This window comes from Centruroides vittatus, unplaced genomic scaffold (assembly GCF_030686945.1).
Source record: "Centruroides vittatus isolate TY-2023 unplaced genomic scaffold, ASM3068694v2 contig_879, whole genome shotgun sequence".
Taxonomy (NCBI): domain Eukaryota; kingdom Metazoa; phylum Arthropoda; class Arachnida; order Scorpiones; family Buthidae; genus Centruroides; species Centruroides vittatus.
The window spans coordinates 1,042,050-1,068,344 of record NW_027122571.1 but is presented as its reverse complement, the minus strand read 5'-3'; the positions used below and the strand labels follow the sequence as shown (position 1 = coordinate 1,068,344).

The window sequence follows — 26,295 nt, the reverse complement described above, 5'->3', positions numbered from 1 at the left end:
TAGAAATGGAAAACAAGTGTTATCCTTTTGTTTTCCACAGAAAACAATGGTATCCATTTGGTGGAAGGTTTAAAATTAGTTTTCAATGTAATTTTTTTTTGGCAGACCAGATCTTGAAAATTAAGTGAAATTTGAAAAGCATTTATAGAGGATTTTAAGCTTATTTTTGACACCAGAATCTATTCCTAAAATATTTTCAGTGTTTCATTACTACTTGTATATATTAAAAAATAAAATAGTCGAGAAAAATAGCTTTGGTTTTAAATCCCTTAATTATATATTATAAATTTTAAAAAATAACCAATTTACTAAATTATTGAAATTTTTTTTGTTTTTTAAACAAAGGATAACTGCATTTTATTTTCTTATTTATAATAATTAAGACAAAGTAAATTATTTTAGATAAATTCATCAAAAGGGTTTTCCTTGTGCAATTCAGGTTTGAATCAATCAAAGATACATTGATATATTTCAGTTTCAAACATAAAACCTTATTGCAGTGTTTTTCAACCTTTTTCATTGAGTGGCACCCCTGATCAAAAAATAAAACATCGTGACATCCTTGACCAGTGGTGGATCTAGAATCTGAGTAAGGGGGCTAATGGGGGCAGATGAATTTTTTGTGAAAACGAATATTATGTGCAATGCTGGGGTGGGGTCCAGGGAGGGGACTCCCTCCCTGGGAAGAAAAATTTTAAAAATTAATAGTTTGAAGTAGCATTTTAATGCAAAAATAGGGTTTCTACATGTTCAAAATCAAAATTTAAGTCCATTGAATTATGTCGAAATACTGACAATGAGTTATCTTGAACTACACTTAAGTAAATTTCCAAGAAAATGCCTAAAGGTCCTAAACTTTGCGACACCACAATCGTGGTGCCGTGGCACCCCGGTTGAAAAACACTGCTTTATTGCAGTATAAATTTATTTAAAAGTTAAATAAAAGTTATATTTTTTTCAAGTAAATGTAAATAAATAATATACTCTTATCTTGAAACTATGCATTATTTATTTGGATTTATAGTCATGTTCTTTTCATTTTGCAAAAGAATATACAGTGAACTCTGCTAATCCAAATTTAACTTAATCTGAACCAGTTTCGTTTTTTTTTTTTTTATATATTTTTGTTATTTCTACCAGGTTAACATTAAAATTTTATATAATTTTGAACTGTGTTTAATTAATTATAACAAGTAAATGCAAGTGAAATATGCATATTTTTAGAATAGTATAGTGTAAACTTTTTGCAAAAAGCTATATTAAATATACTTTTATAAAATTTCTAAGTTAATGAATTGAATGATTAAGCAAACAACTTAACACCTAAATGCAAATTCCAGCATATAATGAACAAAAAAACTTTAATGTTCATTATATGCTGGAATTTGCCTTTAGGTGTTGTTTGTTTAGAATTGAATGATTAGTTTGAATTAATAACTATAAAAAATATTCTTGATAATTATAATACATCACTACTAACAAAATCAAAATTTTGCCTTCAAATAGTCTACATTCTGATATTTTTAATACTGAAGAATTGAGAACATGTTTTTAAATCTGTTCTTAATACTTGTCAGTATATTTTAAAAATGACAAATTTGGGAAATTAACATGTAATACACATTTTAACTTACAGTATATTTGATATATATAATTAAAATTTTTTTGAGTAAATGTATTTGTCTGTAATCATTTGTCTTCTTTTCCTTTATACACAATACCTTACTAATCCAAACTTTTCACTGATATGAACAACCCCATGCTGTAATTAGTTTGGATTAGTTAGAGTGCATTATAATTTGATATGTAAATTAAAAAATTTTTTTAGAATAAAATATGTTTGTATTATTACCAAATTAATTTTCTTTATTACATTTATCTAAAAAAATGATTTTCCGATTTATGTGATTCTTTTAATGTTTAGGAAATTAGACTTGTTATTCGTGACTTGGAACAAATTGGAAGAGAAATATTAAATATTTTACAAGGTATTCACCAGCAAGATGGAATTGAAAAAAGTAATATTTAATTTACATTTGTGATTTATAATATAGTTTTATATTTTTTTAAAGCATAAATCAATTCTCAATACAACAAATTTTTTATAAGCAATTCTATAAAGTAATGTTACTTATTCAATATATAAAATTAAATATATGTATTTATCTTGAGTACAATTTTATGCACTCAATATTTATAAAAATGATACTTAACTTGAATGATTGCATGTGTGTATAGAAGTCACTCAAAACAGATTGATTTTTTCCTTCTCATTATAATGACTCTGCAGCATAGTAACTATGATTTTTTGTTTTAAAGTATTCCTCCTGGAATTCAAAAGACTTCTGACATCACTTCTATCGAGCTTTGAGATGTTCTTTAAAATTGCCTCTAATGTTTTGACTATTTCCCTGAAAATAAGATCCAACTGGAAAATAAGCCCTAGCATGATTTTTCAGGATGCTCATAATATAATCCATACCCCTAAATTAAACCCCAGTTAAGATTGTCAGCCAGATGGTCATATTTAATACATTTGTTGCAACCCACAATGGACATTGAATTATAAAATAATATTAATATATAATTAAATATAAATAAATATCATTATTGACATTACAATAATCCAACGATCACCTAAATATTCGGGCTACAATATTGCTATAATAATAGGCCTGAATTATAGCCCGAATATTTAGGAGATTGTTGGATTATTATATTAACTCATCGGGCTTTGAGATGTGTATTATATGTATTATTGACATTAATACTTAAAATAAATGATGATATAAATTATAATTAAGTATTTGTAAATATCCAAGTGAGCACCTTTGGATGAGAAGATGGAAAATAAGATCTAACGTTCTTCACTTAATTATATTATAAAAAATACACAAAAAATAATTTTTAATCTGATCCGATTTCTTGAAGATAAAAAACCTTAACTTTAAAATATTATAAAAACAACATAGTAAAAGTAAAAATTAAAAGGTCAACAAATCCAATTGCAGAAATATTTTTAATAAATCAATGATACCTCTAAATGCATTTCACCTTCATATCCAGAATGGCCTCCTCAGTGGAGTCAGTGGCAACCAAGGTCCCCTCTAAATTTTTTTGTAGCTGAGCAGAACATGTACTTTTCTGAGCAAAAAATTTTTTTGAGTGATACATAGACAATCTTAATTTTTCCTTTAAAAACTAAAATAATTAATTATGAAGTAAAAATTAAAATTCATTTCATTATAAAAAAAACTTTTATTAATGTAAATTAGTTAGTCACATAACGATCACAAAAAAATATTTCAATTTTAATGAATATTTTCACACCTATCTTTTTGAAATCCAGTATTTGTAGACATTGAAGATTCACTTTCTCTCCAGCAGAATGATGCATTCGAATTCTCATTAAATCACATAAATGCTCCAGTTCAAGTCTATTTCTGATTTTACACTTAATTGAATTTGTAACACTAAATCCACATTCACAGTCAACACTAGATGCTTGAAATGTTCCAATGATATCAATAAGAACTGCTAGTTCTTTAAACTCATCATCATTACATACATAATTTAACATATCAGTGAATGTCTTAATTGAACACTTTTTTAATTTTTCGGATATAATGAATTTAAAATTACAATATGGTTCTAATATTTTTGAGGCAGCACTTTCATTGTTGTCGACAATTAAAATTATTGAATATTTTTCTAATCAATCGCTTGATATTCTCATTTCCAAATTCAAAATTGTTGCATTTGAAATGGCATTAAGATTAAATGTGTGAGGGTGGCCGGGGGTATAGGATACCTTTGTGATTGCTATACTGCTTAATCGGCAATCTGTTGTAAAACGGATCCTCCATCGCCTAAGGAATGGCTTCCTAAGTAAGAATAACGAGTGTTTGGAGGGATTTATATTAAGTGATAAAAATTGCGGAGATAAAGGATTGTAAGATCCCATCTCCTAACGTCAGGATTCCGTGACACCAGGGTATCAGTTTTCTTTAATGCGGATAACCACGCATTAGTTACTATCTTTAGGAAGGTTATTTCTATTTGTGAGTGGAGCGTAAACCAAGTGATAAGACCATCTTAAACAATAACAATAAATTTAATAAACTGATTAAATGGATAAATACAATAATATATAAATACAATAAACTCCCGATTATCCGGTTTGCGGATTATCCGTGCATGAATTTAATTTTTTTAAAATAATTATATGTGTATGTATTTTTTAAATAGTTACAACAGGCCCTGAATTCTGTTGACACTTTGTTGGAGTACATTGACCAATGGGAATTCGAGTATAACAACATAATAGCTCTTAGAAAAATTCGAAATGATATTAAAAAATCATTAAAAGAATCCTGCAAACAAACCAAAATCACAGATTTTCTTAATAATAATGAGCATTAAACATGTTAAAATAATTGTCTGCCTTAGAAATGTATAATATGTTGTATGTTAGAAATAAATAATTATAGTTCGGATTATCCGTGTTTTACGATTATCCGTGCCACCTCTCCCCACTATTAGCCCGGATAATCGGGAGTTTACTGTATATAATGAACAAATAAAATACAATTTGTATAAGAATGCAAATACATAGATTGCTATCGTTATATCTCTAGGTTTATTCCAATGGAGATCTAATTATCTTATAACCTATGCCTAACTCACATGGAGAGAGAGTTACAAATATCTATCAATTCATACTACCTTAGTAGTTGATCTAATTGATTTCATATTCTTCATATTAGGAGAGGATCTCAAGGAGGTAATCTTCTATTTGCGCACAAAATTATATCCAATTACTATGTGGATTAAAGGTAGTTGTATGGCTCATTCTGGTGTCGACTTGATCTCTTAGGAACTGTGCATTTTAGGCAGGAAAAGCCTTTCTTTTATAGAGACGGATGGCCCACTGCCGCCGAATGATTCATCTCCAATCAGTCGTTGAAAGGAAATTAACTTCCATTGAATTCAAAACTTCTTTCATTTTACAATTTAGGAAAATGGAGATTTTACCCATTTTCTCTATTCTATTTAACATGATTTCCAGTTAAACAATATTCTACGTTAAATGTGGATTATAGATGTATCCTCCTTATTCTCTAACATAAAGATTTTTCACCTGAACAGATGAAAATGAAAGTTTTGAGGTATCTCAGGTTTCACCGACCAGGAAGTTTTCAATGGGAACGTCCTTCAAATCATCGTCAAATATTATAAAATATTGTTAGAAAATTTAACATAATAAAATATTATATTCGAACCTCGATTTAGAATAAAGTGAAAGGGGGTGATTCTCACAAATGCTTGCCACTCTAACTCATCATCAGGAAATATATTATTTAAATGATTGCATACACATTCAATAAATCGATTAATAGATGCAGTATTGACATCATATCAAACTTTTTCAAAAACTTTTTTTACATTTTCATTCCAATAAATTGTTTCCAAGATACTGTGATTTTAATTTATTAATTTTTGCCTTAACATGGTCAAATGTTTCAACCGTAGTTACTTGGAATTGAGAATAAATTAAATAATTGAACGTTTATTTTCTGATTATTAGTAGGCTACAAATTAATTAATTTAAAAATATAATCTAAAAATTGAGTTTTCTCTTTAAAAATTAATTCAAATGTTTAAACTTCTAATAATTATTTAATCAACCCTGTATAAAAATATTAAAATGATGAATTGTGAAAGTATAAATCTTTACATTTTGCAAAATTACTTGTATAACAATTTGTAACATAGCATATTAATTATTTTAGTAAAAATTCTTTGCAAGATATAAATAGATTTTTGGTTTTATTTGGTTTAAAAATTTTGGAATTACCCATTTTACTTATGTCTCATATACTTATATGATTTCATATATGCCAATCAAAGATTCAGTGTAAGTGATATACTGAAAAATTTATTTTTGTCTTTATAATATAACCTAGAAAACTACTATTGAAATAGTAATAAAAATTCTTCACTATTCAATATTTGGTACTTTTATTGACATGATTTGTAGAAATATATGTAGTATACTACTGTCATCAAAAAGTATTGGGAATGGTTCATTTACATGTAAGAGGGTGCTGTTGTCATTTTTTTGTCATTTGGTACGAGTTTCATTGACATTAGTAGCAATCCATATGTCATAGTTTATTTTCATTTGCAAATAAATGTGTTTTGTGTATAAAGAATTTTTGCACTGGTGATTTTTCAAGATGTCTAGTATTATTGAACAAAGAACTTGCATTAAAGTTTGTTTTCACAACAGAATTATTGATTCAAAAACATTGGAAATGTTGCAAAAATAGACTATCAAAAACAAGAGTTTTGAAGTGGTGCAAAATGTTCGAGGAAGGCACAGTGTGCGTTGAAGATCAACCACTTCAACTGATGAACAACATATTGCTCAAGTCAGAGATTTGGTGCTCAGTGATCATCATTTAACAATTAGTGACATCATTGAACATGTTCTAGTAAAATTTGGATCTTGTCAAGCAATTTTAAAAGATCATTTGGGCTTGCGTAATGTCGGTTCTTGAGTTGTCTCAAAAATGTTAAATTTTTCCAAAAACAGTGTGTTTGAGTAGCTGAGGAAATGCTTTCTCAGGGCGAATTGTTTTTAAAACACATCATTACAGATGATGATACATGGATCTATGCTTTTGACACTGATACAGCTCAACAATCAAGTGAATGATGCTTGAAAGGTGAAGCAAGACCAGAAAGACCATATCAAAATCAATCAAAAATCAAGGTCAAGTTGACTGTTTTCTTTGATTGCTGTGGTGTTGGGCATCACAAATTCCTTCCAATTGAACAAACTGTCAACAAAGAATATTATTTGAGCATTTTGCTTTGTTTGCAAGAAGCAATTCATAGAAAATAACCTGATTTTATGGCGAGAAAACGCGTGGATTTCGCACCACAACAATGGACCTGCTCACAATGCTCTTGTTGTTCATGAATTTTCAGCCAAAAATTCATGAATAACAGAGTTCCACAAGGTTTGTATTCATCTGATATGGCAGTGTGATTCTTTCTTGTTTCCTTGAGTAAAATTTCTGCTTCTTGGTCACCATTTTGAGTTGATTGATGCCATAAAATAAAATTTGCTGCCAGTTCTGAAGAGGTTTCACAAAAATGACTTTAAAGCATATTTTGAGGATTGGAAAAATCATTGGCATAAATGCATTGCAATAGGAGAGGATTACTTTAAAGGGAACAAAATAAATTTTGATGAATAAAATCAAATCTTATGTTTTACTGAACCATTTCTATACTTTTTGATCACAGGAGTATTCAGTGCAATAATAGAATTAGTTCTTTAAAGTTTAAGGCATCTTTTGATGAAATTGCAAAATAATTTTGTTTTTATAAGTGTATTCATGATGTAAAAATGTGAAGAAATGCTGTAATCCTATTTATTTGACTTACTAGCTACATATGCCTGGCATTGCTCATACTTTTGAGGTGATGGAGTATTGGTAAGATTGGGTTGGAAGAGGATGTTAAAAACAATGGTTTTAGTAATTAAAATGTACATTTATTGATCTGAGTATTTACAATAGTAAAACTGCAAAACACAAAATTGCTTTGGGTGACTGGAGATGAAGACCCTTACAATATTTTTATAAGGTGTTGAAGAATGAATATTCATATCAAATTTGGTGCAGATACATTGAAAGATATAGAATCCTTTACCTAACATATATATTTTGTCTTTGATTTTATATATATATATATATAATCAATCTTTTATAGAAATAAAACCTATACCAATATATTTGGACCTAAGTATTCAAGAACACAACATGAAACATTTAAAAAAATCCACCAAGCATGTGTGTAGTGCCAGCTAGCAGAGTGACATCACTTTTTCCAACTTGCATGTTTTGCTAATTTCTCATTAATTACTTTTTAATATTAGTTCTCCAAACATAATATTATACTTCAATAGTATAACTTTCTTATGGATAACCACTTGATGGGCAGCTGCTATTGTTGTGTGATGTGTTGCCATCTTGCAAACAGAGATAAAGAGAGAGACAGAAATCTATTACAATTTAATTTATATAATGTAAATTTTGAGATCATATGTATGTTTAAACCTCCTGGATTGAGATTTGAAATATGAAGTTTGGTTAAAATATATTCTGGTGTTTTTATGTGATATGGCAACAAACATCCAAACTGACAAATAGACTGATCATTAGTTTGATTTGTATAGATTCAGTTTTGGGAGCAAATATGTAGACTCTATTTGATTTTCCAATAAAGAAATTTCAGTTATTCAATACATATTCAATAAATTGAATAAAGTAATTGAAATATTCAAATTTAACCTCTGGATTCTATATTACAAGAACATTTGTAATAGTGTATTAATGTCTTAAATTGAATTATAATGTGATCAGAAATGTCTTCAACGTGTTTGCAGGAATTGTATGTTATAAGTAATCAGACTTGTATTTGAAAAATTAACAATATGTATTATCAACAAATAGAAAAACATTGCTTTAATTATAGATGTTAATTTATACTTAATATGAACTAATGTTTCTGACTATTATATTAGTGATTTATATTTTTGAATTATATGTTTTAATTTACAAAGGTCATTATATATACTTTGTATACAAACTCTTTTGAACTAAAATCATTTATTTGTCATCTTTTATATTATAATTTTTTGAGCTGTTCTAATTTTTTCCAGTAAGTTTTAAAAAATGTGGACTAATTATTTAGTTTTAATTATTATTCAAAATTATATTTAATTTGTAATTATGAAATTAAATTTGTAATAGAATTTTATTGTAGTTCCAGTGATCTGTGAAAAAGGAACTGTACAATATGCTACAGTAAGAAGCAAGTTCTTGCAATTAAGTGCAAAAATTCCCAAAGATCAATATTACAGGTAATCAAAAATAGGAGTTTTAAATCAATTATTGAAGTAAATGGTTACAAAATTTTTGAATATAAGTTATTATGTTTAGTCATGTTAATTTTAAAATTTTCTTGTACTTTTTAATTTATTATAAGTTTTTAATAATTTTATATTTTCTAAATTATAAAGCATCACTCTGATAGCCACCTTCATTATCAGTTATTTCAAGTATATTGTTAAGAATATTTGAGTATCCAGTTTCATCTGCAATTGAACTCTTAATTTTTCTATAGTTATTTTTGGACTGCAATTGTCAAATTGCAACCTATACATTCCCACTGTCATCTGTCTGCCCATCTTTTGTTTATTCCAGGAACGGAGTTAGATAAATAAAAATCAAGACTAGATATGAAAATCTTAAGGGCCAGAGGCCCCTATTAACTATATACAAACTTCCTATCTGGATTAGAAGTCACATAATTTCCATTTACAATTTTTACCTTACTATAAGGAGCAACAAATTTGGTATAGAACTGATCCTGACGATAAACTGAGATCAGTAATATATCAGTTGACTCCCTAAGGTGTGCAATATTCACATGATCTCACATTTTAAAAATTTAAATAATTTGTTTTGATTCATTCTGAAAGTAGATTATTTAAATTAAAATATGATTAAAAATTGCAGCCTGACATTGTGACAGTCACTAAATGATTTTATTTAATAATTCTTACCTAAAGTAGAGTCCTATGTATTGTACTGATTAGTTTGTTTTTTCAAGAAAATATCAATATTTCAAATTTACTAACTTAAGATAACAAATATTCATCTAATAAGGTTTTTCCTTATGTCTTCATTTTTAATATGATTTTGCCACTGTATCCATCTATTATCACCACTAATTTTTCTAAAAACTCATTTCTGCTGCTTCTAATTTTTGGTCAATTCCCTTATTTCTCACCCAACTCTCAGAACCATATGTCAATATAGGTTTAAAAACTGTTTTACACAGCTAGTTTTGTATTATGACTTTACTTCTTTCTGTTCCAGATATATTTTATCAATTGGTGCCCTCCCTAAATTGCCTTGTTTAATCTATTTCTGATTTCCAAATCTAACTTTGGGAACAATCTTTAGTCCCAAGTATGAGAACTTATTGACATGTTCTAAGCATTTGTTACCAAGTCTAACTGTTAAAATCTCTTTCTCTCTACTAATAGCCATAACCTTCATTTTCTCATAGCTAGTTGAAATACTGAAATTCCTGCAACTTTCCTCTAAATTATTTAAAGATTGCTGGAGGTCCTCAGGTTTATTGCTTAGCAGGACAATGTTATCTGCATAGAGTAAAGAATGAATTTTTATTTTTCCCAAACTGAAGTTTATCAATAGTTTTGATTCTTTTATTAAATTATCCATGAAAATTATGAATAATAAAGGGGACAATATACATCTTTGCCTCACCCCTAGTTTTACTTGGACCAGTCACCTATTTGTCCTTCTATCCTTAAAACTGATAAAGCTTTCAAATGGTTATAATAATAGTAAAATAGTAGTAATAGCAATAGTTATAAAACTAATAATTATAATTACTAATTAAAATAATTCATATAATAGATATCATGACCATTGGCGATTTATAACTCAGCGATTAGTATTTTTGGCTGCTCTTATCAAATATCTTCAAACTGAAACTCTTCTGGAAAGAAAAGAAGCTGCAGAAATTTTGGGAGGTAAGTAATTACACAATTTATATTGTAACAACATAATATATAAAAACAATTTTGAATTATCTAGATTCTAAAAAATTACTTTTTAATCTTGAATTTTCAAACTTTTCTGCATTGTTAGACTATGCAATGTGAATTACTTGTTGAAAATTCAACATACATATGTAATTTAATTTATATTTCATAATTGATTATAGAATTCAGTATTCTCTCCAGAACTTTTTCAATGGATATATCATCCAGTGGCGTGCCGTCATTGGAAGCGCCGATTCCACCTTCCAATGATTTTCCCTTGAATTTTATAAAATATAAATTTTCATATTTTAACATACTTTGAATTAATTAAAATTAATATTTTATTATAACTGCATTATGTATCTTTTACAAATTTCTATACTACATGTGAAAAAAAAACGATAAGATTGCTATTGTATATTCGAATAATTCGGTGGCGGAAGGAATGTCGAAACCGGGTCAGTCTCCAATCAGCCAGATTATATAGGCATTAGCACATGCGGTTTACAGTGCACCAACCTCACCCGGTTTAGCCGGGTGAGCTAAACCGGGTAAGCGACACACTCGTAAAGAGTACAGCTTTATATCCCGGAGCAGTTGTGGGCTGTTAGCCACCTGCCTGTCAACTTCCAAGCAGCCAGATTATAGGCATTGGCGCATGCGCTTTACAGAGCACCAACGTCACCCGGTTTAGCTGGTGGATGCTTCACACACAAAGCTTCTAACTTTATATCCCGGACCGGTTGTGGGCTGTTTAGCCGCCTGCCTGCTAGATATTCGGCCGCTCTCGCCCGATTACGTGAATCACGAGTAGACTAGATCAACGGCGGGCAACCCCAGCCCGTGGGCCAGCTACGGCTCGCGAAAAGTTTCTATCCAGCCCGCGAGATCTTTAGTAGATTATTAAATTGGAAAAATAACTAATTAATAGTTAATTTTCCAATTCTTTGTAATTTTCGAAAACGATAAGAGAAATAAATGTAGTATAAACTTTTTATTTATTTATTTCATATTTGCAGACTAAAAAAATTACGAGTCACAAAAAGGCGTCAATTAACTACTACGGCCCGCGGAAAAACGTAAAATTTATTCTGGCCCGTGTTATAAAAAAGGTTGCCCACCCTAGACTAGATTTATAACTTAACCCAACCGATAGGAGTTTACTGGCATGTTTTTATGATAGTTCTGTATAGTTGACGGGAGTTTAAAAAAATCCATTAAAATATTTGATATATTTATTCCGCTCTCCCATCTTATATTACTTACGGGTTTCAATGTTAAACCGGTGATATTACGATTATAGTATGTCCCATCTGTAAGGGAATGCAGAAAAAACGTGTACAATTCTTGTATAATGTTAAAAAATTAACTGTTACTTTGGCATCATTATTTACAACCAAATTTAATGAATGAGACGTACAATGGTACAAAAAAAGCTCTAGAATTTATTTTCCTTAAATGTACGATCTAAGTATCGGTTGTCATAAAAATTTCTTTCCACTTTTTTCCCAAGACTACAGATATTCGAGTACAAAGTAACTGGTTTCGAGTTATTTCTACTAAGAAGTAGTTAAATAATTAAGAGATTAGGGAATGGTGACATAAGTAAAACCCTGCTGACTTAAACAAAAGCTTAACCGAAGCAATTACTAGCTCAGTACAGTGGGGAACTGATTTCCGTGTACACCTGGTACTAAAACGAATTGCAGTAGTTAGAAAACAAATGACTATTAAGTTTAACATATTTACATCTATGGTGAGAAACGTTTAAAATTTACAACTGGCCCTGTCGCGTCCTTTGAGATATACTAGTGATGCGACAAAAGAGGCATTTGACATTGACCGGTATCGGCACCCTCGGGATTTGTCATGCATGCATTCACTGTACACCTACCAAAATCGTCTCTGTTTCCATTCGTGAGCCACTCGCAGGGAGCAATTTTAACTCAGTGGATTGTTTAAATATTTAAAAATAAACAATATTTTATGTTATTTTTATATACGTTTCTTCGCAAAAGTATATTCATACAATTGAATATTTTGTACCAGGTATGTATAATTGTATATCCATCACAAATTTTATTTTACTAAGTAAGTTTTAATAATTTTATTTTTAATTTTAGCCCTTATATCATGGCTAGCGATTTAAACTGTAATTGTGATATTGAAAATTTACTTAAAAAAAGTTTTGGCTCAAGACAATATAATGAAAAAGAAGCCATTATTAAAAGAGAAAGACCAACGCCTAAATTAAATATAAGTACTTCGACAAAAAAATTTGTTCGACATTTTCACGATAAAATTTATCAAGACGTAAAATGGCTTTGTGGATGCATAAAAATGCAAAAATTGTTTTGTTGGCCTTGCCTATTATTTTCAAATGAAATTAGTGTGTGGAATAAGAATGGCTTTGACGATTTAAATAATTTGAGTAAAGCTAGAAAAAGACACGAAAATCGTAAATGTCACATCGATTCTTTCGTAAAATTGAAGCAATTTGGAAATCAAAATAGAATAGAATTTAACATTAGTAAACAATATAAAATTAATATTGAAAATTATAACAAGATAGTTACGGCTAATAGATATATTGTATCTAAATTAATAGATATTACATGCTTTTTAGCAAAGCAAGAATTGGCATTTAGAGGGCATAGGGAATGTATTGAATCTAATAACAGAGGTAATTATATTGAACTCGTTTCTTTATTAAGTACGTCAGATAATCAATTAAAAATGCATTTAGAGAAGTCTACAGTTTTTACTGGCTTATCGAACAAAATTCAAAATGAGCTCGTTAATTCGTTAGGAAACGTTTTATTGCAAGAAATTAAAAAAGAAATTGAAAACGCAAAATTTGTTGCTATAATTGTAGATGAAACAACGGACATTAGCCACAGAGCCCAGATGTCGACTGTATTTCGTTACGTGAAAGAAAACGGTAACGTCGAAGAAAGATTTGTGGGCTTTACTGATGTGAGTGAGAACAGAGACGCAAATTCGTTATTCACTCACATTAAGAGTTACTTAGACGAATTTCAATGCACTAAAAAATTAGTGGCACAAACATACGACGGTGCTGCCGTAATGGCCGGACAACATAATGGTGTCCGAGCTAAAATTAAAGAAATATCCAAACATGCTATTTTCGTACACTGTTATGCTCACAGATTGAACCTAGTTTTCTCTCAATCTGTTGGATATATAAAAGAATGTAAAATATTTTTTCAAACTATGACAGGATTTTCTTCATTTTTTTCTAAATCTTCTAAAAGATCTCACGCCTTAGATCTAGAAGTCAATAAGCGTTTTCCTTCAGCCACACCTATTAGATGGAATTACAATAGCAGGATTGTAAACTGCGTTATGGAGTATAAAGAAGAATTAAAACTTTTGTTGTTGAATATGGTTGAAAGTCCAGAACAATTGATACAAAATTGTATTGACAGATTTGCCGACATAAAATCTCTAGAATTTTTATCACTTTTAGATTTTAATAATTTTAAATATTATGAAAAACAATTTCCCGAAGAGAGTTTTAATGCTTTACGTAAATTTTATGGAGAATTTTTTAATTTATGTAAATTACGTAGTGAATTGCAATATTTATATTCGTGTCCGGACTATATTGGCAAGTCACTCTTAGACATAAAAAATATTATAATTAATGATGACCTAAACAAAGACGTACTAATAGAATTATATGGTTTAATATCATTAATTTTTACAATACCATCTACCAGTGCGTCTGTTGAGCGTAGTTTTTCAACAATGAAGCGAATTCATACATTCGCCAGGAACACTCAGTCGGAGGAAAGATTGTCGTTACTAGCGTTGCTTTCTATAGAAAAAGAACTTTTAAATACGTTGATGGAATCAACGACGAGTTTTTATGATAAAGTAATTAACGACTTTGCGGGAAAACATCGCCGAATAGAGTTAATTTATAGAAAATAAAAAAAAGAAACAAGTTTTTCTATAATTGTATTATGTATGTATTATTTGTATTTTAGAATTAAAGTACATAAATTGTTTATTTTTGTCATTCGCACGTACGAATGGACCCTAGACCATCACTGACGCGCAATTAACTGATTGCCCCTGAAAGTCGGCTTCTTACAGAAACACAGCTTCCCTATCATCAAATGTCACGGCACGCCACTGATATCATCCATCTAATTCTACTGACTTCCAGTTAATTAAGCTGATGACTTTCCATGTCAAAATAATGAACAGAACAGGAAATACTTATAAATTGTAAAGTTTGATCCCTATTTGAGGAAAACTACTACTAAAAAGCAATGCAAAAATAATACAGAAAAATTTGTTTCCATAGTGTAGGTATAGTCAGAAACTCAAGTTAAAAATATTTAAACTTTCATTTCTGCTTATAAGAACAGAGAGAATCAGTAAACAATAGAAAATAGGAATGGCTGTAATGTCAATAGATCAGCATGACAGACACAACAAAGCATCAGTCACTTACAGCAGTATAAATCAAGTTTATACTTTCTTGTATTTGAAAGTTCTTAGATATCCATCAATACTTAACTTTTGAAAAATGCAGAAAAGATTAGGAACCAAACATGAGATATTGTTTGACCAATGAATAATTTGTTGTTGTTGATATTTGTGCCCATCTTTCAATTCTAACATATTAAAACTTAGATTTTCCTTTTGGATACAACAGTAATGTTATTTGAATATCTATTTCAAAATACAGAATCAACATATAAACAGAATTTTCCTTTATTTTCTGTTTTGTTTCTCAAGTTCCCATTTGTGTAATGTTTCTACAAGTGGGGATTAAGTATAGTCAGTGTATAAATTTTATTTGTTCATATGAAATAAATACAAAATATTGCTACTATTACAGTAGAGCGTCGATAAGTGGAACCAATTGGGGACTGGGGTCCTTCCAGTTAATGATTTGTTCCAGTTTCCGACTTTGTACGAAAAAATACATTAACCTGTCCGATGTTCAAATTTTTCTCCGTTGCGTATCGCTTCCTGTTGAATTTTTCTCCGTTGCGTGTCGCTTCGTGTTGAATTTTCGTCGATTTTAAGCCTAACGAAAATTTTTATAATAATCATCGAGGCTATCGTATCGTTAAAAATTATTTCTGCATTTTGTACAAACAAAATAAATATATTAAAGAATATAAAAAACATGAAAATTATACTTTAGAAGTAAATTTAGTATCAAAAACATTCGATTCAGCACGACACAGTCTGACTGAAAATCGTTCCACTTTCCGGCCATTCCACTTATCGACGCTCTACTGTATATTAAATTACACTTTATAAAAGTTGGCAAGGGCTCTTGCTCAATTTTCCCAGTACTTGAACAGGAGGTTAAAGCGACCATTAGGAAGTCCAATAATTTTCAGTTATACTACTGTACAATATATAATTTAAATATTTTTTTAAATAGAGAAATTTCTCATATGTCAAATAATATCGAAAATTTGAGTGGAGATAATTTTGTTAAGTTTAAAAAACACTAAGACACATTAGCACAAAGTTAAAATTGTCTAGTGCCATTTATAATGAGACTTTATTTAAAAATAATTTTTATATTATAAAATGGCAAAAGGCTTAATTTTGAGGATAGAGATATGAATTTTTAAAAGATTTAATGAAATTTTACTTGTGGCATTTACAGTCTGATCCACTTGAGATATGACACATGGCCTCCTCTATTTCCTGTCCCCCTTGACCTTAAAATACCAAAATTTAATAGCATTGATGCCCCAAACATTGAAATAACCCTTCCAAGTTTCAAAAATTTTGGTTCATCTAGTACTGAGATATAATGCAAAATAGACATATAGACACACATTTTTGACTTCTTGTGTCAAAACATCAAGAAATACAAAAAAGAAAAGAAAAACCTGAAGGAGGGGTCAAAATTCGATTGATCACTATAATTACTTTCCTGCTGTTATAGAATGTAAAAGGGAAAATAAGTCAGAAAATGGATACTTTTTAGTTATTTTTTATTATTAAATTCCTACTATTAGTTCACACTCTCCCTATATATATTTATATATCTTGTTCAATTTTTCAATTGTTGATAAAATACTTTTTATTCATCCACTCAAGTTCAAATACATTTTTTAAAACTTGTAGTGGATGACACTTGATGTTAATACAGTTTTTCAAATATTAAATTTAATTAATTAATTTTAGTTTTATATGGGAGAAAAAATTTCTCTTATATAAGATATTTAGCATATGTATATACATATTTATATTAATTGTAATTATTTAATAAAAAGTAACTAGAATAAAATTTTTCTTTGTTGACCTAAGTAGGAATTGACTTTAAAAAAAATTTTTTATATTGTTAAGAATGATGAAACTGATATTTATTTATACTTATTAGAAGTGACAGGATAAGTCATTTTAATCCACAAAAACAGCATGTAAATGAAAACTATATAAATGGAGTTATACAAAGCTGTTTGAGAATATGGACAAGATCCTATTTTAAATACAGTATTAAACTCTTGCTGGGTTTAGTTAAAAGTTTTTTAAATATATATTACAAAATATATATACAGCAGGCAATCTGTTCCAAGACTTTGTTCACTATCCAAATTGTTCATTAACTGATTATCGATTTACCATAGGTTTTTATGGGAATTTAATTCGTTCTGGAGACCCCAAAAAATAAAAAATATATACTTACATATAAATTATAAAAATACATATACAGTCTTGCATTTTTATTAAAATTGATGTACTCAAATTTAGTAATTTTGAACTTTAATGGAATCCATGTCAGAGAGAACAACCATTGTAATTAAACTATTGATTAGAAGAAGCATTTTATATGTTTCCTCTTAAAATATTTGTTGTTAGTGTAATTTCTGTTGTCAATATAAAATTCACTTTTTTTTTTTTAACAGTACATGTAAATTGTGAAGATGGTTTTCATCTTGATTTGGATGATTATTTAATGGGATTGCTTTCATTAGCTGATGAATTGGTAAAATTTTTATTTAAAAAAATTATATATGTGATTTACAATAATTAATGCATTACTTTATTTTATAGTCACGATTTGCCGTGAACAGTGTAACGGCTGGAAATTATGTTTATCCCGTCAAAATTTCTCGCTTTGTTACCGAACTAAATAAAGGATTTCGTTTGTTGAATTTAAAAAATGATTCTCTTAGAAAACGATTTGACGCCTTAAAATATGATTTAAAGAAAGTAGAAGAAATTGTCTATGATTTATCCATTAGAGGAATGAAACCCGAAAACTCTAATACCAGCATTCTGCCTCAAGAATAGAAAGAAATATTATTACAAAAGTTTTGTGAAATAATTTGGCCCATCATGTAATTTTCTGTAATATTTTTTTTATTAAAAGGGGAGAAAAATTATTCTTTATTTACATAATGATAATTGAATCTAATTATGAAATGTTTGTATTTTCAACATAAGATTTCTTTCCATCATTTTAATTATGTAATAGAATTTAATGAAAAAATAAACACACAAGAGAGTTTGTCTTATGATTTATTTACAATGAAAAACCACTAAAATTTTTGACTTAGTTCTCATTTTTACCACTCCACCATAAACGAATAGAATTCTCAGACTTGCATTCCTTTTCTGTCTCGTCGTCACTATCTTCCGAATCTTCTGGTTCCGGAAACTTCCGCTGACCGGACGACGATAATAAAAGAGGAAGTGACGGATGAATACTAGAAAACCGGGAGATACAGTGTGAGTAAACAATAAACCAAATGTTTGAAATTTATGTTGTTGCAATACAAGTATACTTTCATAGTGATAAGTTATAATGTCAATTTACTTCTGTTTTTGAATTTTACTCAGATTCAAAAAATTTATTTTGTTTGTCAATCTAACCAAATTACATTTGATGATAAACTTCTATTTGAAGATATCCTGAGTTATTTTATTTTTTGTAAATGGTCTTTTTTCGAGTCTATCCTTTTACACAACCACAGAAGTAACAGTAAAAACATTAAAAGCCGTTTTAACTGTTACTTCTGTGGTGGTGTAAATGCATATTGATATAAAGTATTTGAAGTTAAGACCAAAGTATCAACTGTAATTTGTTGTGGAAATATGAATGTATAACTTAAATTTTTTTAAATAATAACATTTATTAAATAGGAAAAATATGGTGAAATGACTTTCAAATATGTATTCTAAAATCTAAATTGCATTACTATTAAATAACAAGATTTCAAAAAATATGAAGTTTTAATGATATAACAAAAAACAGAAACCAGCAAAAATAAACTTTGGCTAATGTAGAAACTAAGAATGATGAAAAATGTTAGGCTAATATACAATTAGCAGAGGGACTAATGATATGACAGCTTAATTTTAGAATATCCAGAACTGTCTTTATCAGTTCTCTAAATTCTGTTAAATTTCTAAATATAAAAATAATTTGAGAAGAAACAAAATTGAAGCTCTACCTTACTATGTTTCTGAGAATGAAAGACAATTGTAAACTACTCACATCACATCAAAATTTAACTGGATGAAATGATACTTATCTATTTTTTAATAATCTGAATTTTGTCCAGCATAAAAACTGTACAAAGAACTTTTACAATACCAAATTTTTGTCAGTCATAAACTTTGTATGATAAAACCAGAATGAGATTTATTTCAAATTTTCAGGTATCTTCAATATTATAATTAATTAAATGAGAATAACTGAAATTTAACATATTTTTTGTTTTGTACATATTTTTTTATTTCAGTTACCCATACAGAAAACCTACCTTACTATAGCAAAATTGTAGTGAGATTGTTTTGATATTTTGAAATCATGTTATATACAGACATTCTTACAGCTAATATTCAATCACAAAATGTGCAGCTAGTGCTGTAGCTAGTTCAAATCTCTTGTAGTTGCAGAATCCAAAGCATAAACAATACTTCATAAATTTTTGATTATTACAAGATTCCAATTTTGGCAATTTTCAACTTTTTTGAAGAAAATGGTTGTAATCTGTTGACCCAGAGCCTTCAAAGCGAGATAGAAATGATCCAGACTTACATCATGAATCAGTTGATACAGACACTATTTAATTATTAGTTACAGATGTACTAATTAGAATTAGAAAAAAGAATTATTCTTTCAATATTCTAGATAATGTTTATATATTCATTTTGGAAATTCATCATCTCAAGATCTGACATTATTAATTAATGCCAAACAATTGCCATAATTCATTGGGCTATTTTTGGCTACTATTAATAAGTAAATTTCAAGTAATTTGTTATTAGACATGGACATTAGGTGCCATCTCTTATTAAATTTAATAAATATAATAAATTAATATTCTAGAAGAAAATAATTGGCCCAGTGCAGATGCATTGCCAGTTATGCTACTTGGATCTCCAAGCAATTCTCTGCTTCCTGATATATTTAATCTTAGATATAACCATCCACAGTTACTCATTGCACCGACTGGGGACAACTACACCCCATGGCATACATAATCACCCACTCTGACACTTAATCAGCTATCTCTTAATGCTAGCATGCAATAGCCAGCCGAGTGCCAAAGTAGATGATTCTAAGGCCGTGGACGCAGGAGTCAGCACCGCAAGTAACCATGGATGGTTATATCTAAGATTAACTATGTCTGGAAATGGAGAATTGTTTTGGGATCCAAGTAGTGTAACTGGTAACACAGTAAGCAGGAGTTGTGTGTTTGAGTCCCGCTCTGGACCGATTCTTTTCTTCCAGAATATTCTAAATTATTTATTATTAAATTTAATAATTATAATAAATTAATATTCTAAGAGATGGACCTAACATCTACATCTAATAAATTACTTAAAATTTAATTATTAATAATAGCCAAAAAAATAGCCTGATGCATTATGGCAATTGTTTGGCATTAATTTCCAAAATAAAAAAAAAACACCACTTATTTTGGCTGTTACATATTAACTCACTTAATTTCACATTTAATTTGTGGAATAGTGTACTTATATATTGATTGAATTTAATAATAAACCAAAAGACAAAATTCTACCTGATTCCATTTACACAATCATTATGGGCTTGAAAGAATAGAACTGGATGTAAAATGGGTTCATTTTCACCAGATATATTTTCAGGTGGTTTATTTAAATCCCAAACAGTGATCACTCCATTTTCGTTTCCACTTATCAAGTATTGGCCAGTGCTACATTCAAAATAAAACTGTAAGCCTTAAAATCATTTCAGTGTTATATAGGTTTAAAGTATCCTTACCTGTCTATATCAAAATACATTCGTTGATTTGTTGTAACGATTCGTCGCATACTATAAAACACCTTTCCTGGATTCCTGATATCCCAACAAAGAATTTCACAATCCTGTAATGTTATTTTTAATATTAATAAAAATACTATAGTGAAAAATGAAAATCGCTCATATTGCTAAGTACTGTACCTTTCTTCCTCCACTGAATAATTTTATGCCATCCGACGAAAATATTAAATGAGTTACTCCACCCATTTGTCCAGATAAAAGAAAAAGCAAATCCAATTCTTGGGCAGAATATATACCAACTTTAAATTAATAAAAAGATTATTAATAATAACTGATGTTTATTACAAAGTAAAGAAAGAAAAACATTTTAATTTTTCAATGTAAAGAAATTTATGATATAAATTAATCTTCAATTTCAATTACCCAACATTCTATAATTCAGTGGTGCAAAAACAGTAGAGCATATCCTAGAGAACTGCAAAAACACTCGTGGTGTACGGAATATTTCTCATTTTCAATAAAATGAGTTACTGTGAAAGTACTTGTTTCTGTACTTTGTTAGAGCATTAGATTTTCAGATATTATTGTTTAAATGTAAGAAAAGTTGTTGTTGAGTTCCTGTTAATATTGATACATACTTTTTCTTTATATGAGTTGTGGAGGATGTGAATAATAGTGCTTCTAAAGAGGGTATGAGTAAAATGGCTGATGTACAGTTTCCTGCAATAACTAAAAATATGTATTGTGGATTAAAAAAATCTGGAATACATAATATTTATATGCGGGCAGGTTGTAATTAATATGAATAACACATTAAATGACAATATTGTATTATTTTAACTTTATATATTCTATAATCATCACATAATTGGTTGCAACTCATTGAAAATGCCGAATATTTTTTAATTATAATTTCTATATAAATTATTAAATTATAATATTACACTACAGAAAAAAAAAAGAAGAATTATTAAAAACAAAACAATATAGAATAATTATCCACATTAAATGCTTACTTTCAGATAGCCAACTATTTAAACTTTTCACATGAAGGAATGTTTTTGTCCTGTTTTAATACATTCATTAAAAAACTGAAGCTAAGTTACAAATGTTCAAATTCAGTTTGAACAGTATCATTTTTGACAGACTGAACAATATTTCAAACTATACATTTTCATTCTAATTTGTTAAAATCAAACTCCATATATGCACATTATTACCATTGCTTCCCAGATGAGCTAAAAGTACTGATGTTCAATTTTGTTTGAATGTTGTTGAATCCATTAAAAATAATATAAATGTTTGAATTCAGTTTGAACAATGACATTAAGAAGCTGAAGCTGTTAATGTCCTTCTTCAATCCTTAATGTCCTTATGATTCTTAATGTCCTTGTTCAAAACATTCCTTTGTGGGAAAGATTTAAACAGTTGATTATTTGAAATTAAGCATTTAATACAGAAACTAAGGAGCCAGGAACACAAGACAATATTTAATACATGTAATACAGCTTTTTAATGAGTTTTTTACTCTTTAAAGTTTTAAATACAATGAAACCCAATTATCCAAGGGAAGGTGGATAATGCTATCTCAGATAATCAAAAACTTGGATAAAATCAAGGTCATTTTCAATTAAAAATTATACATACAAAAAATTTATATGGTAGCACTTTTAAGCCTCTTTTTATACTTTAATGAATTTAATCATATATAAGAATAATAATTTTTACAATACCGTAGAGCATCGATTATCCGGCTGCTTTCTAGTCTGCAAATTCAAATGTCTGCTAGTGATGTAGCGTTACAATATTTGGCTATGTATTTGGCTACTTTAATATTATTTTGGTTAAATTTTTCGTGTTTTAGCTGGCAACACTGATTCAACCATGAAAAGGAGGACAATATTTAAACCAGGCTTAATTTTCTATTTTTTCTTTTATTTTTGTATTTATTTTGTGGAAAATAAAGAAATAATTTTTAACGATACAATAGCGACGATTATTATTTTTAAAAAATTTTGTTAGGCTTAACATCGATGAAAATTCAACGCAAAGTAGGTTAATAGCAATATACTAATATACTATACTAATAATATATTTTTAAATACTTTTCGGTTATCTGTTTTTTCAGTTATCTGACCAACCCCAGTCACCAATTGAGTCGGATAATCAATGCTCTACTGTACTTACTATACAGCTGATAAATTAGTTTAAGGATGAAAATGTGTATTATTGTAATTACAGTTTAATATCAATGATTTGTCTCACATTGAACTTAAAAGTAACAAACAAATCATTTTGTAATTTAGGTTATCATTTAAACTTTCTTTTATGAATTACAGTATAAGAAAGGTAGTGTATCCACTTACAGTTTCCTTGGATAATGCAGAACTTACTTAATTGGGGCTCAGATAATTGGAAGTTCTACTGTATACAATTGAAAAATGACTACACATGCACAATTGTAAATTTTTTTATACACATACAAGATTATTATTTTATATATATTAACAGTGCTGCTTGAAAGAATTTATTTTTATTGTTTCTTCACACTTTCACCAGTAGCTGCTAAAAACTTGTACTAAATTGGATTTTGTATTATTAAACTCAATGTGGTGTACTTATATTTTACAGGAACAGTGCAATAAAATTCACTTATTATGATCAGTTTTGACATTGCATAATGAACAACTGACTAATAACATATAAATAAGGTAAGTTAATAAGCCTACAATTAGTGGAAATTCTGGAATTTTTAACTCTGACATTAAAAAACAGTTAAAACAAAAAAAAAACAAAGAAAAATATAACTTAAAGATTTATTAATTAATAAAAAATAGTATTTCATCCAATGTGTAATTGAAGTAATAATCACCAGAAATTTAGACTGCTGTACTAAAAGCAAAGGAAAATTGCTTTTCGTTGTTTGCAGTGACAAAAGTACCAGTTTTTTTTATGGAAATGTCTTTTGTACGTCCTGATATGATATGATATCATATTTAGTTACATTTGGGCTGCTAAATATCTCTAGTGTGCTGAATAAGACTTTAATTATGACTACTAAGTGTTTGTGTACAACATATATATATATATATATATATATATAAATTAGTATGATAAAGTTAAGTAAATGTAATGTTTATGCTGCCATCATTTATAATTTTAATTTATCTGATCAATTTTTTTCTAGAAAGTTTGTCATATCTCTAATTAATACAAAAATAAAAATATATTCATGAAAAATCATACTGTAGCAGAGTCATATAAAAATAACAGTTAATGTTACCCTAGGTATCAAAGATGGCAACAGGCGAGATTAACCAATATCACCTAGATTTAAACTTTTTTTTAAACTAAAACATTTTTAAAACGTAAATTTGCTACTTACTTTTCCCAAGACTTTGGTTTCATTTCCTTAGTTTTGATCGAAGACAAAAAATAAAAATTTCATCATTCTACCTCAAATCCATCAATAACTAGTCGTAGTGAATTACGAGATTGGATTCGAACAGAATTTGCCTGGAATGTACGTAAAAGTTTAAGCCTCTAAGGAACTCAGCCTTATGATTCACATCTCTCGCCTTTTCAGCAGTGAAAGGCAGCTTCTCCATAGAGGGTGACACCTGCGACCCATGCCCACTTTGCCTTCCATGTGTCGGTCACGTTCTCTTATGGCGTCGTAATTCACGATTACATATCCTTGGTTATGACACATTTAACACATATAACACAATTACACACATTTAACATGGAAATTACCATTGACCATATTTTCCTACTCGTTAACTTTAAAAAATTAGAGAAAATTGTACAAACTTTAAAAAAACACGTACACCTACATAACACTTAACAACATGCACTATCCATCTAACCAATAAGTGAAATCAAAATTCACATTATTCCTCATGTTTCCAGAATGGAAAATTTTGATGAAAATTTGCATAAAAAACCGTAAGTACAAACAGTGCCATCTACATTTCATTTCTAAACACGCTTGCCATCGAGATTATCGGAAGTGCCGCCATCTTCGATACCTAGGGTAACATTAACCAAAATAACATTTCTCCCATTTTTCATTTGATATTTATCATGTAAACTATAAACTATCTGTTTAACTGGAGTTTAATTTGCATCATCATATTATGTTTGAAAAATTTAGGTATTGCCTTGAAATCACTGCATGATTTACATATGCCTCTTTTTTGAATGAATTAATTTATTTTACTGTAAACATGGCACTGAAACTAATGAACCACATGTATATACTTGTGCAATGCTGGTAAGATCCTGGATAAATATAAAATAAACATGTTATGTATGCATGTATGTATGTATATATAATGTGTGTCATTTTACTGGGAATTTTTTAAAATTTAAAATAAAAGTAATTACTTGTTCTGCAGTAGGAACCAGCAGCAAACAGATGATTACTTGAAGAAGAAAAGGCAAAACATGAAATTATTCCAGCTTGCCCGTCTTTATTTTCTGTAATTTAAACAAACATTGTGCTAAAATTTGTTACACGTAAAGTGAAAATTTTTATGAAATAAAAATTAAATAATTTAAAATGGCAACCTTTAATAAAATAATAATTTATCTATTTTAAAGACAACTTAACCATTTTATCTATTTTACTTTGCACTATATAATAAACAGAGCAATGTAAAGAAAAATGATTATTTTTTGTAGAATACCTTAAAGAAACTGGTTAATTTTTGTATTTTATACATAGTATTTAATATATAAAACTAAAATAAAAATTCAGGAAAATAAAAACAGGAAGAAACTGCTTATGATTTAAATTACAAATGACCCTTTGTTTTTAATTTACATTCAATTATTATTACTGTTATTATTATTAATTACAGCAATTCCTCAATTTAATGAAGTCTCATTTAATAATCTAATTTTTTAAAATGAATTTTTGTGTTCTCCAAACTAATCTAATAGAATCTAAAAGTATAATAAGCAATCTCTTATTATGAGAAAATTTATTATACATTTAATTAAAATAAATACAGTATTAAAAAAGTTTCTAAATAAAATATTTTAAGAAAATAAATTGACAGCTTACAAAAGAATATTTCAGGCAAACTATTCTGCATACAATGAGAAAATTTTTAACAGGTGGTGATTTGACATTATTTATTTATGAATGGTTAAAACACACATATTACTCTTTGTGTTACATATGCATATTTTTTAAAATTATTTATAATAGAATATTTTCAGTAAACATATTAGACTTAAATAACTTAATACAGTAAAATCTATGATACACTTCTGAATGTATAATATTCACTAAGTATAATGTGTTTTGATACAGTATAACAGACAACAAATTAAAATTTATATTATTAAGCATTTTCTCATTTCAAAA

The 26,295-nt window shown here is 28.4% G+C and overlaps 2 protein-coding genes across 2 annotated transcripts in view; one reads left to right on the top strand and one right to left on the bottom strand.

Moving 5' to 3' along the window:
* The window catches only part of trsn (translin), a 21,615-nt gene extending 3,442 nt beyond the window's left edge, over window positions 1-18,173 (top strand). Inside the window, exons 2-6 of the mRNA XM_067279927.1 lie at window positions 1,925-2,018; window positions 8,842-8,938; window positions 10,527-10,642; window positions 17,569-17,648; window positions 17,717-18,173. Of these exons, the coding sequence (XP_067136028.1) occupies window positions 1,925-2,018; window positions 8,842-8,938; window positions 10,527-10,642; window positions 17,569-17,648; window positions 17,717-17,956 (627 nt within the window). The 3' untranslated portion in view covers window positions 17,957-18,173. The remainder of the gene's footprint in view (window positions 1-1,924; window positions 2,019-8,841; window positions 8,939-10,526; window positions 10,643-17,568; window positions 17,649-17,716) is intronic.
* WDR79 (WD repeat domain 79) overlaps window positions 18,172-26,295 on the bottom strand; it is a 27,823-nt gene continuing 19,699 nt past the window's right edge. The window contains exons 7-11 of the mRNA XM_067279915.1: window positions 25,308-25,400; window positions 21,099-21,217; window positions 20,919-21,022; window positions 20,698-20,850; window positions 18,172-18,372 (exon numbers count right to left, since the gene is read on the bottom strand). Of these exons, the coding sequence (XP_067136016.1) occupies window positions 18,219-18,372; window positions 20,698-20,850; window positions 20,919-21,022; window positions 21,099-21,217; window positions 25,308-25,400 (623 nt within the window). The 3' untranslated portion in view covers window positions 18,172-18,218. The remainder of the gene's footprint in view (window positions 18,373-20,697; window positions 20,851-20,918; window positions 21,023-21,098; window positions 21,218-25,307; window positions 25,401-26,295) is intronic.